We start from the raw sequence: 14,338 nt of genomic DNA on the forward strand, positions 1-14,338 counted from the left end.
ATCTGTGGGATATATTCCTAGAAGTTATCTCTTTAATATTAGTAAATACATTTTATTGTTTTGTGAGTGTAACATGAGTTTTTCCCCACTCCTTTAGAAAGAAGCCTAAGAGAGAAAATGGGATTGGATGTAGAAGGTCAATGAGATTACTAAAAGTTGATCCTTCGGGAGTTTCATTACCAGCAGCTCCAACACCGCCGACATTAGTAGCAGATGAAACTGTAAGAAAATGTGCAAATATAATATTTTAATGTAATAAAATACTGAAAAATTTGAAGTGTTGAAACTAGACTAAAAGTTCATTAAATTATGTTTAATTTTATATTTCATTAATACTTGAATGTTGTATGGTTTTGTTTTGTTTTGTTTTCTTGAGATGGAGTCTCACTCTGTCGCCCAGGCTGGAGTGCAGTGGCATGATCTTGCCTCACTGCAACCCCTTCCTCCCGTGTTCAAGTGATTCTCCTGCCTCAGCCTCCTGAATAGCTGGTATTACAGGCACATGCCACCATACCTGGCTGATTTTTTATATTTTTGGTAGAGATGGGGTTTCACCATGCTGGCCAGGCTGGTCTTGAACTCCTGACCTGAAGTGGTCTGCCTGCCTCGGCCTCCCAAAGTGCTGGGATTACAGGTGTGAGCCACTGTGCCCGGCCCGTTTGTATGGTTTAATGAGTAAGATTTTGAAGTCGTAAAGACTGGATTGGATTCTGTATTTCTGCAGGACTTACCTGCTGTAGGATTGTGGGTGAGTTAATTAACCTTTCTGATTGTTTCCCCATTAAAAAAATGTCAGCAATAATAGAACCCTCAGTAAATACGTACAATTTTACGTCAGTTTAAAAAAAAACCTCAAAGAGCTACTGTTAAGATAAATGAAATCATATCTATAAAGTTTCTCACATATTAAGGGCTTAGTAATCAATAGAATATAGTTATTAATGTTAATAAATAATACGTGATAATGTGTAGTTTAATTTTAGTGAGTAGAGTTTTATTTAGCAAACATTTTCTAAATATTTTTTATTCAAGAACACCTATTTTTAATACTTTATATGTAAGTGTTTAATTGTAAATAGGAAGATAGCACTAATTAGGCTGGTGCTTTGGGAGCAAATTGCAAATCTAGGTGTTATGGGAAGCAGCATACAAGAATATCTTCAAATATTTTTGAAGCCTCAGCCCACAAGAAATATATTTATGGCCAGGTGTAGTGGTCCATGCCTGTAATCCCAGCACTTTGGGAGGCTGAGGCAGGAGGATCGCTTGAACCTAGAAGTTTGAGACCAGCCCAGGCAACATCAAGAAACCCTGTTCTTACAAAAAAAATACAAAAATTAGCTGGGTGTGGTCGCATGTGCCTGTAGTCCCAGCTCCTCAGGAGGCTGAGGTGGGAGCATCACTTGAGACATTAATTAAAAAAAAAAATATATATATATATATTTACATTGTAAGCATCACACATATATGCAACTGAAACCACAGTTTGTCAAATGACACTTACTACGTGTGGTGCACTTTGGTATTTCTTTTTTTTTTTCTTTTTGAGACAGTCTCCCTCTGTCACCCAGCCTGGAGTGCAGTGGCACAATCTCAGTTCACTGCAACCTCCGCCTCCCGGGTTCAAGTGATTCTCATGCCTCAGCCTCCAGAGTAGCTGGGACTATAGTTGTGTGCCACCACGCCTGGCTAATTTTTTTTTTTTTTTTTTGAGACAGAGTCTTGCTCTGTTGCCCAGGCTGGAGTGCGGTGGCGTCATCTCGGCTCACTGCAAGCTCTGCATCCCAGGTTCATGCCATTCTCCTGGCTCAGCCTCCCGAGTAGCTGGGACTATAGGCACCTGTCACCGCGCCTGGCTAATTTTTTTGTATTTTTAGTAGAGACGGGGTTTCACCGCGTTAGCCAGGATGGTCTTGATCTGACCTCATGATCCACCCGCCTCGGCCTCCCAAAGTGCTAGGATTACAGGCGTGAGCCACCGCGCCTGGCCCATGCATGGCTAATTTTTGTATTTTTAGTAGAAATGGGGTTTCGCCATGTTGGCCAGGCTGGTCTAGAACTTCTGGCCTCAAGCTATTTGCCTGCCTCGGCCTCCCAAAGTGCTGGGATCACAGGTGTGAGCCATGTACCTGGCCTGGTATTTCTATTTTGTTCTCATTCGCTAAAACAAATTGCTAGTTGTGACATATTAACATGATTTCTCACCCATTAATTGGTTACAAACTGTTTAAAAAAATACTAATGTAGGTATAATACTGAGTAATGAGTTAAGATAATCTGAGTCAATTCTCAGCTTCTCCAGTTATTGGCTGTGTGACTTTGGGCAAGTTAACTCCTCTTAAGTTTCTGGTTTTTTTTTTTTTGTTTTTTTTGAGATGGAGTCTCGCCCTGTTGCCCAGGCTGGAGTGCAATAGCACAATCTCGGCTCACTGCAACCTCCACCACCTGGGTTCACACGATTCTCCTGCCTCAGCCTCCTGAGTTGCTGGGATTACAGGTGCCTGCCACCACGCCCAGCAAATTTTTGTATTTTTAGTAGAGATGGGATTTCACCATATTGGCCAGGCTGGTCTCGAACTCCTGACCTCATGATCCACCTGCCTCGGCCTGCCAAAGTGCTGGGATTACAGTCTCTAAGTTTCAATCCACTGTCTTTAAAATGTGATACCTCATTTGCTAGGTTGTTGAGAGGATTAAATGAGATAATACATGTTATTATTACTTTATAGGGTACCTGGCATTCATTTATTGAACAATTATTTTGAATGTCCATGATATGCCACAATTACTGTTGATGTTGAAAGTGAAGTTGTGGGGAAAACAGACAAATACCCTTGCCCTCTTTGTGTTTACATTCTAGGGCAGGGAGCCCAACAAATAACTTTTTATTTTTTATAACAGCCTTTGTTACCTCCTGGGCCTTTAGAAATGACTTCTGAAAATCAAGAAGACAGCAGTGAACGATTTAAAGGATTTCTGCAGACATGGGCAGGAATGAGCAAGGTATCACTTGGGAAGGCTAATAGCCTTTAGAATCATCTGTTAAGGAAATATATATATGTAAAAATATATACATATTAACTTAGTTCTTTGATCTCTCCTAATGTTTCAGCCAAGTAGTAAGAACACTGAGAAGGGATTATCTAGCATTAAAAGGTAAGTTGAAATTCCTTGTGTTTCTTTTATATTTTTTGAGATGTTTGAGTTTAAAGACTATACACCATTTTAGGGAATTTTGAAAGTGAGATGAAATGTTTCCACCCTAACAACTGTTGTTTTTGTGTATTTCCTCTCAAGTGTTGCCATATACAATACCACTAGGATATAAGCTTCATGAGGGCAAGAATTCTATTTCAATAACCAGAACAGTGCCTGGCACATAATATATGTTCAATGTTGAATAAATGAGTGAATCCACATACATTTTTACTATATGTTGTAATGTATATACAATTTTGCATTACACTTTTTTCTTTTTCTTTTTTTTTTTTTGTTTTTTGAGACAAAGTCTCCCTCTATCACTTAGGCTGCAGTGCAGTGGCACTATCTTGGCTCACTGCAACCTCCGCTTCCTGGGCTCAAATGATCCTCCCACCTCAGCCTCCCAAGTAGGTTGGACTACAGGCGTGCACCATCACATCTCACTAATTTTTGTATTTGTAGAGATGAGATTTTGCTGTGTTGCCCAGGTTGGTCTTGAACACCTGGGCTCAAGTGAGCTGTCTGCCTTGGACTCCCAAAGTGCTGGGATTACAGGTGTGAGCCAGTGTGTCTGGCCTGCGTTGTTTTTTTCATTTGTGGTTGCATGTTACTAGAGTCTTTAAAATTATTGAATAATTATAAAATATTCCATTGAGTAGAAGGAGTTCACTTCTCCTCCTATCTGGTTGGTATTTGTGGTTGTTTTCTATTTAGCTTTGTGTGTTTGTGTATGTGTTTGTTGAAGTATATGGATTATTTCTTTAGGTTAGATTTCCAGAAGTGAGATTAATGCGTCAAATATTGTGAACATTTTTATGGCTTTTAGTACACATTGCCGAATTGTTGCTCAAAGGTCTTTTTTTTTCTTCTGAACATTTTATATGAACTTACTCTTCCATTAGCAATATGTGTGAGTATGTGTATTTAACTGCAGCCTACCAGTTTTTGGTGTTATTAAAATTATCAAGGGTAATTTAAAAAGTGAAAGAGTATTGCTTAATTTGATTTCGTTGGTTACCAGGAGATTGAATAGTTCCCATATTTATTTGCTAATTGTGATTTTTCTTTTTGAATAATCTTTTACTTATTTTGACTATTGAGATTGGTTTTACTTACAAAATTTAACTTTGTAATTTTCTTAGCTACAAAGCCAATTTAAATGGCATGGTCATTAGTGAAGATACTGTTTACAAAGTTACCACAGGCCCAATATTCTCTATGGCTCTCCACCCATCAGAAACTAGAACTTTGGTAGCAGTTGGGGCCAAATTTGGGCAAGTTGGACTTTGTGATTTGGTAAGTTATTAAATTTCTTGAATATATTATAGTTTGACTAAAGCAAATAGTGTGGAAGAGAATAGGCTAGAGCCATGTGTTTATAAATGTTGCGTGAGACTTACAGTTTTGGGCTTTATGATGCTTTATGATTCCAAATTTTAGAAATCTGGAGGAATTTAAATTTGCTTTATAGAACTTTAATATTTTTAGCTTGAATATCATTAACCATCTGGTCATAAATTAACTGCCAGAAAACTTTGTTACACTTTGTGTGATCTTTTCACATACACATTTAAAGTGGCCGGGCGCAGTGGGTCACGCCTGTAATGCCAGCACTTTGGGAGGCTGAGGCAGTCAGATCACCTGAGGTCAGGAGTTCGAGACCAGCCTGGCCAACATGGTGAAACCCCGTCTCTACTAAAAAATACAAAAATTAGCTGGGCGTGGTGGTAGGTGCCTGTAATCCCAGCTACTCAGCAGGCTGAGGCAGGAGAATTGCCTGAACCCAGGAGACGGAGATAGGAGTGAGTCGACACTGTGCCATCCAGCCTGGGTGATAGAGTAAGACTTCGTCTCAAAAAAAAAAAAAAAAAAAGAAAGGGCTGGGAGTGGTGGCTCACGCCTGTAATCCCAGCACTTTGGGAGGCCGAGGCGGGTGGATCACGAGGTCAGGAGATCGAGACCATCCTGGCTAACACAGTGAAACCCTGTCTCTACTGAAAAACCCCGTCTCTACTAAAAATACAAAAAATTAGCCGGGCGTGGTGGCAGGCTCCTGTAGTCCCAGCTACTCGGGAGGCTGAGGCAGGAGAATGGCATGAACCTGGGAGGGGGAGCTTGCAGTGAGCCAAGATCGTGCCACTACACTCCAGCCTGGGTGACAGAGCGAGACTCTGTAGAAAAAAAAAAAAAAGATCAAAGTTTAGTTTTCTTTTTTTTGGAGAGGGAGTCTTGCTCTGTCGCCCAGGCTGGAGTGCAGTGGTGTGATCTCGGCTCACTGCAAGCTCTGCCTCCCGGGTTCATGCCATTCTCGTGCCTCGACCTCCCGAGTAGCTGGGACTACAGGCGCCTGCCACCACGCCCAGCTAATTTTTTCTATTTTTAGTAGAGATGGGGTTTCACCATGGTCTTGATCTCCTGACCTCGTGATCTGCCTGCCTTGGCCTCCCAAAGTGCTGGGATTACAGGCGTGAGCCACCGCACCCAGCCCGAAGTTTAGTTTTCTAGTTGTGTTTAAAATGTGGTCTGCTATGGTCTGAATGTTTTTGTCTCCCCCAAAATTCATATGTTGAAATGCTAATCCCTATGGTATTAGGAGGTAGGACCTTTGGGAGGTGATTAGGTCATGAATAAGATTAGTGCCCTTATAAAAGAAACCCAAGAGAGACCACTGTCCCTTCTACCATGTGAGGACACAGCTAGAAGGCACCAACTATGAACCAGAAAGTAGGCCCTTACCAGACACTGAATGAACTGGAACCTTGATCTTGGTCTTCCTAGTCGCCAGGACTGTGAGAAATGCTGCTGTTGATAAGCCACTCAGTTTATGGTATGTTGTTTTAGCATCCCAAATGGACTAAGAAACAGTTTCTAAGCTGTATCAAAATATCTTCCCAGGGACCTGCTTTGGAATGATTTTAGTCATCTTTGATGAGTCAGAAATAGATACTGAATTCCATTCATTGTGCATATAATTCTGCATGAAATGCTGTCTGTTGTTACAAAATTGAGAAAAGTCAAGTTAATGTTCTCTGAATTTATTTTCTTATTGGGGAAGAAGACCAAAGACATGAAAAATGCCATAAGGACAATTAATGAAGATGAAGAAATAGTGGTGACTTGAAGTTGGTTGGGGTTTATAAACAAAATTTGCAAGTCTGAAGACAGAAACCAAGTTCTTATTTTGGGATCATAGATTCTCCCTTATTTTGATAAGATGTGAGTGGGGATAGGAGGTGATAGGATTTAGCAAAGAAAACTGAAGCAAAAAAGTGGGAAGAAGATCAGAATAGTATGTTTTAGAAGCCAAGAGATGAGTTTCAAGGATGGGAGGTTGGCAGAGCCTTTTGCACAGAAGTTAAAAGAATGGAGAAAAGGCCATTGATTTTGAAAATAGGGTACCATTAGTGAGTTGAGAGAATAGCTTTGACAATGAGGTAAGTAAGGAACAAAGGCTTTAGGAGATTAAGGAAGTATAGGGGTAATGAAAGAACTGGAGAAGCATTGGATAGAGACTACTTTTTTTTTTTTTTTTTTCCTGCCCCTGAGATACGGTCCCACTCTGTTGCCCAGGCTGGAGTGCAGTGGCATGATCATAGCTCACTGCAGCCTCAACTTCCCAGGCTCAAGCAATTCTCCACCTCAGCTTCCTGAGTAGCTGGGACTATGGTCATGTGCCACCACACCTGGCTAAGTTTTTTATTTTTTGTAGAGACAGGGGTCTCACTATGTTGCCTAGGCTCATCGCAAACCCCTGAGCTCAAGCACTACACCTGCTTCAGGCTCCCAAAGTGCTGGGATTACAGGTGTGAGCCACCACACCCATCTGAGACTACTTTTTGAAGAATTTTGGAAAGGAAAAATTGAAAATTAGCATGATTAAATGAAGATTTTTTTGGATGGGTTGATCTGTATATAATTTAAGACATACATAAAAATCCTTTTTTCATATCTTTCCTGATGACTCCAAAAATCTGTATTACGGCTGGACGTGGTGGCTCACCCCTGTAATCCCAGCACTTTGGGATGCCAAGGTTTGGCAGATCGCCTGAGGTCTGGAGTTCGAGACCAGCCTGACCAACATGATGAAATCCCATCTCTACTAAAGATACAAAATTAGCCGGGCACGGTGGCACGTGCCTGTAATCCCAGCTACTTGGGAGGCTGAGGCAGGAGATTTGCTTGAACACAGGAGACGGAGGTTGCAGTGAGCCGAGATGGCGCCATTGCACTCCAGCCTGGGAAACGAGCAAAACGCCACCTCAAAAAAAAAAAAAAAATCTATATTACTAGGTCTCTGTAGTCCAGTATCTCCATCAACCTAATTTTCCAGGATATTTGGCAATCTCATTAACAGATTTAGCAAGTCTAAAAGCAATATTATCTTGTCTATCCTGTGCTCACAGTTTCCTCAGTTTTTTTAAAAAATGGCTTCATTGAGGTAATAATTTACGTATCATAAAATCCTATTTAAAAAATGTAAAATTCAATGCTTTTTTTTTTTTCTTTTTTTTTTGAGATGGGAGTCTTGCTCTGTCACCCAGGCTGGAATGCCGTGGTGTGATCCCGGCTCACTGCAATCTCTGCCTCCTGGGTTCAGGTGATTCTCGTGCCTCAGCCTCCTGAGTAGCTGGGATTACAGGCGCTCGCTGCCACACCTGGCTAATTTTTTTTTTTTTTTTTTGAGATGAGTCTTGCTCTGTCGCCCAGGCTGGCGTGCAGTGGCGTGATCTCAGCTCACTGCAACCTCCGCCTCCTGGGTTCAAGCAGTTCTCTGCCTCAGCCTCCCAAGTGGCTGGGATTACAGGCATCCACTACCACGCCCGGCTAATTTTTTTGTTTTTTTAGTAGAGATGGGGTTTCACCATCTTGGCCAGGCTGGTCTTGAACTCCTGACCTTGTAATCCACCCGCCTCGGCCTCCCAAAGTGCTGGGTTTACAGGCATGAGTCACCGTGCCCAGCCTAATTTTTGTATTTTTTGTAGAGATGAGGCTTCTCCATGTTGGCCAGGCTGATCTGGAACTCCTGACCTCAAGTGATTCACCTGCCTCGGCCTCCCAGAGCTGGGATTACAGGCGTGAGCCACTGTGCCTGGCCTCAGTGGTTTTTAATAAGTTTACTCAGTTGTTTAATTATCATAGTCTGGTTTTAGAACATTTTCATCATCCCTGTAAGATCCCTCATGCTGGCTGGGTGCAGTGGCTCATGCCTGTAATTCCAGCACTTTGGGAAGTCGAGGCAGGAGGATCGCTTAAGCCCACTAATTCGAGACCTGCCTAGGTGACATAGTGAGATGCCTGTCTCTTAAAAAAAAAAAAAAAAAAAAAAAAGGCTGGATGTAGTGGTGTGTGCCATTAGTCCCAGCTACTCAGGAAGTTGAGCTGGGAAGATCACCTGAGCCCAAGGAGGTTGAGGCTGCAGTGAGCCATGATTGTGCCACTGTACTCCAGGCTGGATTGACAGAGTGAGACCCTATCTCAAAAAAAGAAAAAAAAATTCACTTACTGCAATAAGAAAGAAGCAGAACCTAATGTAGTATACTTTAAAAACTAGCTACCAAGGAGAAAAACAAATCCTGTAGCAGAGCTAGGAGACAGCATAATTTAGCTTCTGCCCTGCCCTGTGTGCAGAATCTATACTGGTAAATTGACCAAATCCTGAGAATTTTCTGTATTATCAAAAGTAGAGAGAAGCACATTGGGTATTCCGATTTTCCCTCTTTTGAATGAGGAATGGGGAAGTGGTTGCTGGGGGAAAATCAGGAAAAATAGAAGAAGTAGGGACAGTGAATAGTAGAACTGATTGTCTTCAAAGGAAGTTTTCTTGGCCCACGGGAGTGGTAAGACCCTCCACCGCCATACAAGTAGGTGGTATGAATCCTGGTATAAAATAATGAACAAGGCCAGGCGCAGTGGCTCACGCGCCCAACACTTTGGGACCCTGAGGCAGGTGAATCACCTGAGGTCAGGAGTTCAAGATCAGCCTGGCTAACTAACATGGTGAAACCCTGTCTGTACTAAAAATACAAAATTAGCTGGGTATGGTGATGCACACCTGTAATCCCAGCCACTTGGGAAACTAAGGCAGGAGAATTGCTTGAACCCGGGAGGCAAAGGTTGCAGTGAGCCGGCATTGCACCACTGCACTCTAGCCTGTCTCTAGCCTGGGCGACAGAGTTGAGACTGTTTTCTTGTTTGTTTGTTTGTTTTTTTGAGACAAAAAAACTGCATTTCAGATTACCTGCTGTCTCAACATGGTGAAATCCCGTCTCCGCTAAAAATACAAAAATTAGCCAAGCATGGTGGTGGGTGCCTGTAATCCCAGCAACTCAGGAGGCTGAGACAGGAGAATCGCTTGAACCTGGCAGGTGGAGGTTACAGTGAGCTGAGATCTTGCCGCTGCACTCAAGCCTGGGTGACAGAGTGAGACTCCATCTCAAAAAAAAAAAAAAAAAAAAAAAAAAGACTGTTGGAGGAAGGGTTAGAATAATATTCTCAAATCAATATAAATTATCTAAAATTAACAGTTTAAAAAATAAAAAGCATAATGACTACAATTGCTTTTTGTTTTATACTTTTGCCATTGTAGAAGATAATGTCTCTGTAAATACTTGAAATTCAAAAATTCCTTTAGCTTCATTTTCTTATATTATTTTGACAGATTTATGTGTACCTATACAGATAGAATGATAGAGAAGAAATTTTAAAAAAGGACCATGCTGTATATGCTGTTTTAAATCACATTAAATTTAACTATAAAGATGTCTATAATCTCAGTATTTCAATGATAATTTTGGTTAATTTTAGATTTGGAATTTTTTTTTTTTTTTTTTTTTTTTTTTTTGAGACGGAGTCTCACTTTGTCGTCCAGGCTGGAGTTCAGTGGTGCGATCTTGGCTCACTGCAACCTCTGCCTCCCTGGTTCAAGCAGTTCTCTGCCTCAGCTTCCTGAGTAGCTGGAATTACAGGCGTCTGCCACCACGCCCGGCTAATTTTTATATTTTTAGTAGAGACGGGGTTTCACCATCTTGGCCAGGCTGGTCTTGAATTCCTGACCTCATGATCCACCCACCTCAGCCTCCCAAAGTGCTGGGATTACAGGTGAGCCACCATGCCTGGCCTGGAGTGATTTTTTTAAAACTTTCATCTTTGTACATTTCTGCATTGTTTGAACTCTTTATAACAAGAGAAAATTTTATTTTTCTAGAAAACAAATGCTATAAACAAATATGTCAGTAGTTTCTAACTCTGGTAACAGGAAGAGGATGTGTGATTATAATTTTTTCTCTTTCTTTTAAAGAATACTTCTCTCCATTTTAAAATTTAAAATTAAAAAGAAAACAAAAATGCTTGACCATTTCAGAGTAGAGTAAGCCAGATTTAGAGGTGATTCTTTGTCTGGTTCATAATATGCCATATGGCATAGAAACATAACTTGTTCTGAAAAGTGACTTCTCAGGAGTTGGCAATCCAGTTGTGGAAAGGATAGTTCTTAGGAGTAGGTATATTAATATGGAAATTCAAATACATGCATTTTTATGGTGTTATTTTTTTATTTTATTTAATTTATTTATTTTTTTTGAGACGGAGTCTCACTCTGTCACCCAGGCTGGAGTGCAGTGGTGAGATGTCGGCTCATTGCAAGCTCCACCTCCCGGGTTCACGCCATTCTCCTGCCTCAGCCTCCCGAGTAGCTGGGACTACAGGTGCCAGCCACCACGCCCAGCTAATTTTTTGTATTTTTAGTAGAGATGGAGTTTCACCATGTTAGCCAGGATGGTCTCGATCTCCTGACCTCGTGATTCGCCTGCCTTGGCCTCCCAAAGTGCTAGGATTACAGGCGTGAGCCGCTGTGCCCGGCCATTTTTATGGTGCATTTAGAGGACAAAGTATGTTTAAAACTATTATCTTTGTCCCAGGACCAAATACCTTATGAAAATTACGCTGAAAATGAGTAAGTTAATATTATACAGAAGAAGCCTGCTGCAGAAGCAAAGTGGTAAGGTACTGATACTGTTTTAGTTAGTAATTATACCATGTGTGAAATAGAGTAGATTTCTCATTTCCTGAGGATTTTATAAACTGACAGTAATATATAAACTATTTTGTTAGTTACAGAAAGCTGGTCACTGTTAAAATTAATGTGACTTGGTATTGTTGGATTGAAAACTAGGAAAAAGTTAATGACAAGATAAAGTTTCTCGTTCTGACTTTGTGACGGGGAGAGTGGTTACAATTATAGACTAAGAAAAGACTGAATATAATCCAGTGTAAATTCTTTAATGACATAATAGCATAGCAAAAATCACTACTTTTCACTAGTTTTTTTTTCTCTCCCCTCACCCCCAACTCTCTTCCAGACCCAGCAACCTAAAGAAGATGGAGTTTATGTTTTTCATCCCCATAGTCAGCCAGTTAGCTGTCTTTACTTCTCACCCGCCAATCCGGCCCACATACTGTCACTGAGCTATGATGGCACGTTACGCTGTGGGGATTTTTCCAGGGCTATTTTTGAAGAGGTAAATGTTAATGTGTTTACATGCTGACTTCAGATGATATTCTAGATTCTTTATGAAATGCCACATGAATAATTATTATACCAATTGGGAGAAGTAGTATAGCAGAAGGACTTTGAGAACTATGCTGCCTAAGTTCAAATCCCAGATCATCTGTTACTAGTTGTGTGACCTTGACAAGTTGCTTAACCTTGTTGTGCCTCACTTTCCTTAGCTGTGAAATGGGATTTAACAGGACTGACCTTACAGGGTTGTCATGAGAATTTAATGAGTTTATGCAGATAAAATACTTATAACAGAGCCTGGCACATAGTATGTGTTTGCGCTTGTTAAATTTCTTTTTTTTTTTTTCTCTCCCAAAGCTTTTAAATAAAATAACTTACTGTTCTATTTTTAGGCATAAGACTTGTATTTAGCTGGGTGTGGTGGCTCATGCTTGTAATCTCAGCACTTTGGGAAGCCAAGGTGGGAGGCTCACTTTAGGCCAGGAGTTCCAGACCAGCCTGGGCAACATGGCGAGACCTTGTCTCTACAAAAAATAAAAAATATTAGCTGAGCTTGGTGGTGTGTGCCTGTAGTCTCAGCTACTCAGGAGGCTGAGGTGGGAGGATCACTTGAGCCCAGGAGTTCAGGATCAGCCTGGGCAACGTAGTAAGACCTTGTCTCAAAAAAAATTAGCTTGGTGTGGTGGCATGTGCCTATGGTCACAGCTACTCAGGAGGCTGAGGTGTGAGGATTGCTTGAGCCCAGGAGATTGAGGCTGTAGTAAAGCCGTGATCAATCACATACATCATTGCACTTCAGCCTGGGCGACAGAGTGAGACCCTCTCTCAAAATAAGACATCTTCTACTTAATGTTTAAAACAAACATATCATTTGAGATGAACTTTCAGATTTGCTTAACTGTATCAGATTGCCTCAATAAGATAAGTCTTATAAGTTGAACTTTTTTATTTTATTTTTTTTGAGATGGAGTTTCACTCTCGTCACCCAGGCTGGAGTGCAGTGGCGCGATCTCGGCTCACTGCAACTTCTGCCTCCCCGGTTTAAGCAATTCTTCTGCCTCAGCCTCCTGAGTAGCAGGGATTACAGGCACCCATCACCACGCCCGAGTAATTTGTTGTTGTTGTTGTTGTTTTTGTAGAGATGGAGTCTCACTCTGTCGCCCAGGCTGGAATGCGGTGGCGCGATCTTGGCTCACTGCAACCTCCGCCTCCCAGGTTCAAGCAATTCTCCTGCCTCAGCCTCCTGAGTAGCTGGGATTACAGGCGCAAGCCACCACGCCAAGCTAATTTTTGTGTTTTTAGTAGAGATGGGGTTTCACCATGTTGGCCAGGCTGGTCTTGAACTCCTGACCTTGTAATCCACCTGCCTCAGCCTCCCAAAGTGCTGGGATTACAGCGTGAGCCACCGTGCGTGGTCAGATTTGCTTATTCTGGACATTTCATATAAATGAAATCATACAATTTGTGGTCTTTTGTGACTGGTTTCTTTAACAAAATGTATTCAAAGTTCATCCATGTTGTAGCCATGTATCAGTACTTCATTCCTTTTTATGGCTGCATAATATGCCATTGTATGGGTATTCCACATTTTATTCATCTATTCATCGGTTGATGAACATTTGTGTTTCTATTCTTTCTTTATATATTTATTTTTGAAACAGAGTCTCGCTCTTGTTGCCCAGGCTGCCATGCAGCAGTGCAATCTCGGCTCACTGCAACCTCCACCTCCCGGGTTCAAGCAATTCTCCTGCCTCATCCTCCTGAGTAGCTGGGATTACAGGCATGTGCCACCACGCCTGGCTAATTTTTGTATTTTTAGTAGAGACAGGGTTTCACCATGTTGGCCAGGCTGGTCTTGAACTCCTGACCTCAGGTGTTCCAACCACCTTGGCCTCCCAAAGTCTTGGGATTACAGGTGTGAGCCACCGTGCCTGGCCTTACTTATTTTTATTTTTTGAGATGGGGGTCTCACTCTGTCACTCCAGCTGGAGTGAAGTGGCTTGATCTCGGCTCACTGCAGCCTCTGCCTCCTGGGCTCAAGTGATCCTCCCACCTAAGCCTCCTGAGTAGCTGGAACTTTAGGCATGTGTCACCATGCTTGGCTAATTTTTGTATTTTTAGTAGAGACGGTGTTTTGCCATGTTGCCCAGGCTGGTCTCAAACTCCTGAGCTCAAGTGATCTGCCCACCTTGGCCTTCCAAAGTGCTGGTATTACAGGCATGAGCCACCGTACCCGGCTGTAACTTATATTTCAATAAGCCTGACTTTAAAACAATAGGTGGAGAACTCCTATAGCTTAATTAAAAAAGCTAACCCAATTAAAAAATGGGCAAAGGATCTGAATAAACATTTCTTTAAAGAAACACAAATGGCACTGGGTGCGGTGGCTCACCCCTGTAATCCCAGCACTTTGGGAGGCTGAGGCGGGTGGATCACCTGAGGTCAGGAGTTTGAGACCAGCCTGGCCAACATGGTGAAACCCCATCTCTACTAAAAATACAAAAATTAGCCAGCCGTGGTGGCAGGCACCTGTAGTCCCAGCTACTTGGGAGGCTGAGGCAGGAGAATCGCTTGAACCCGGGAGGTGGAGTTTGCAGTGAGCTGAGATCGCACCACTGC

At 41.9% G+C, this 14,338-nt stretch overlaps 1 protein-coding gene across 3 annotated transcripts in view; it reads left to right on the forward strand.

The window, feature by feature from the left end:
- The window catches only part of WDR76 (WD repeat domain 76), a 42,152-nt gene that overhangs the window by 14,859 nt on the left and 12,955 nt on the right, over positions 1-14,338 (forward strand). For all 3 annotated transcript variants that reach the window (XM_024232939.3, XM_024232940.3, XM_054532725.2), the window contains exons 5-9: positions 98-221; positions 2,902-3,003; positions 3,113-3,156; positions 4,344-4,497; positions 11,559-11,717. In XM_024232939.3, the coding sequence (XP_024088707.1) occupies positions 98-221; positions 2,902-3,003; positions 3,113-3,156; positions 4,344-4,497; positions 11,559-11,717 (583 nt within the window). The remainder of the gene's footprint in view (positions 1-97; positions 222-2,901; positions 3,004-3,112; positions 3,157-4,343; positions 4,498-11,558; positions 11,718-14,338) is intronic.

The sequence above is a fragment of the Pongo abelii genome, chromosome 16, assembly GCF_028885655.2.
Source record: "Pongo abelii isolate AG06213 chromosome 16, NHGRI_mPonAbe1-v2.0_pri, whole genome shotgun sequence".
Lineage (NCBI taxonomy): Eukaryota > Metazoa > Chordata > Mammalia > Primates > Hominidae > Pongo > Pongo abelii.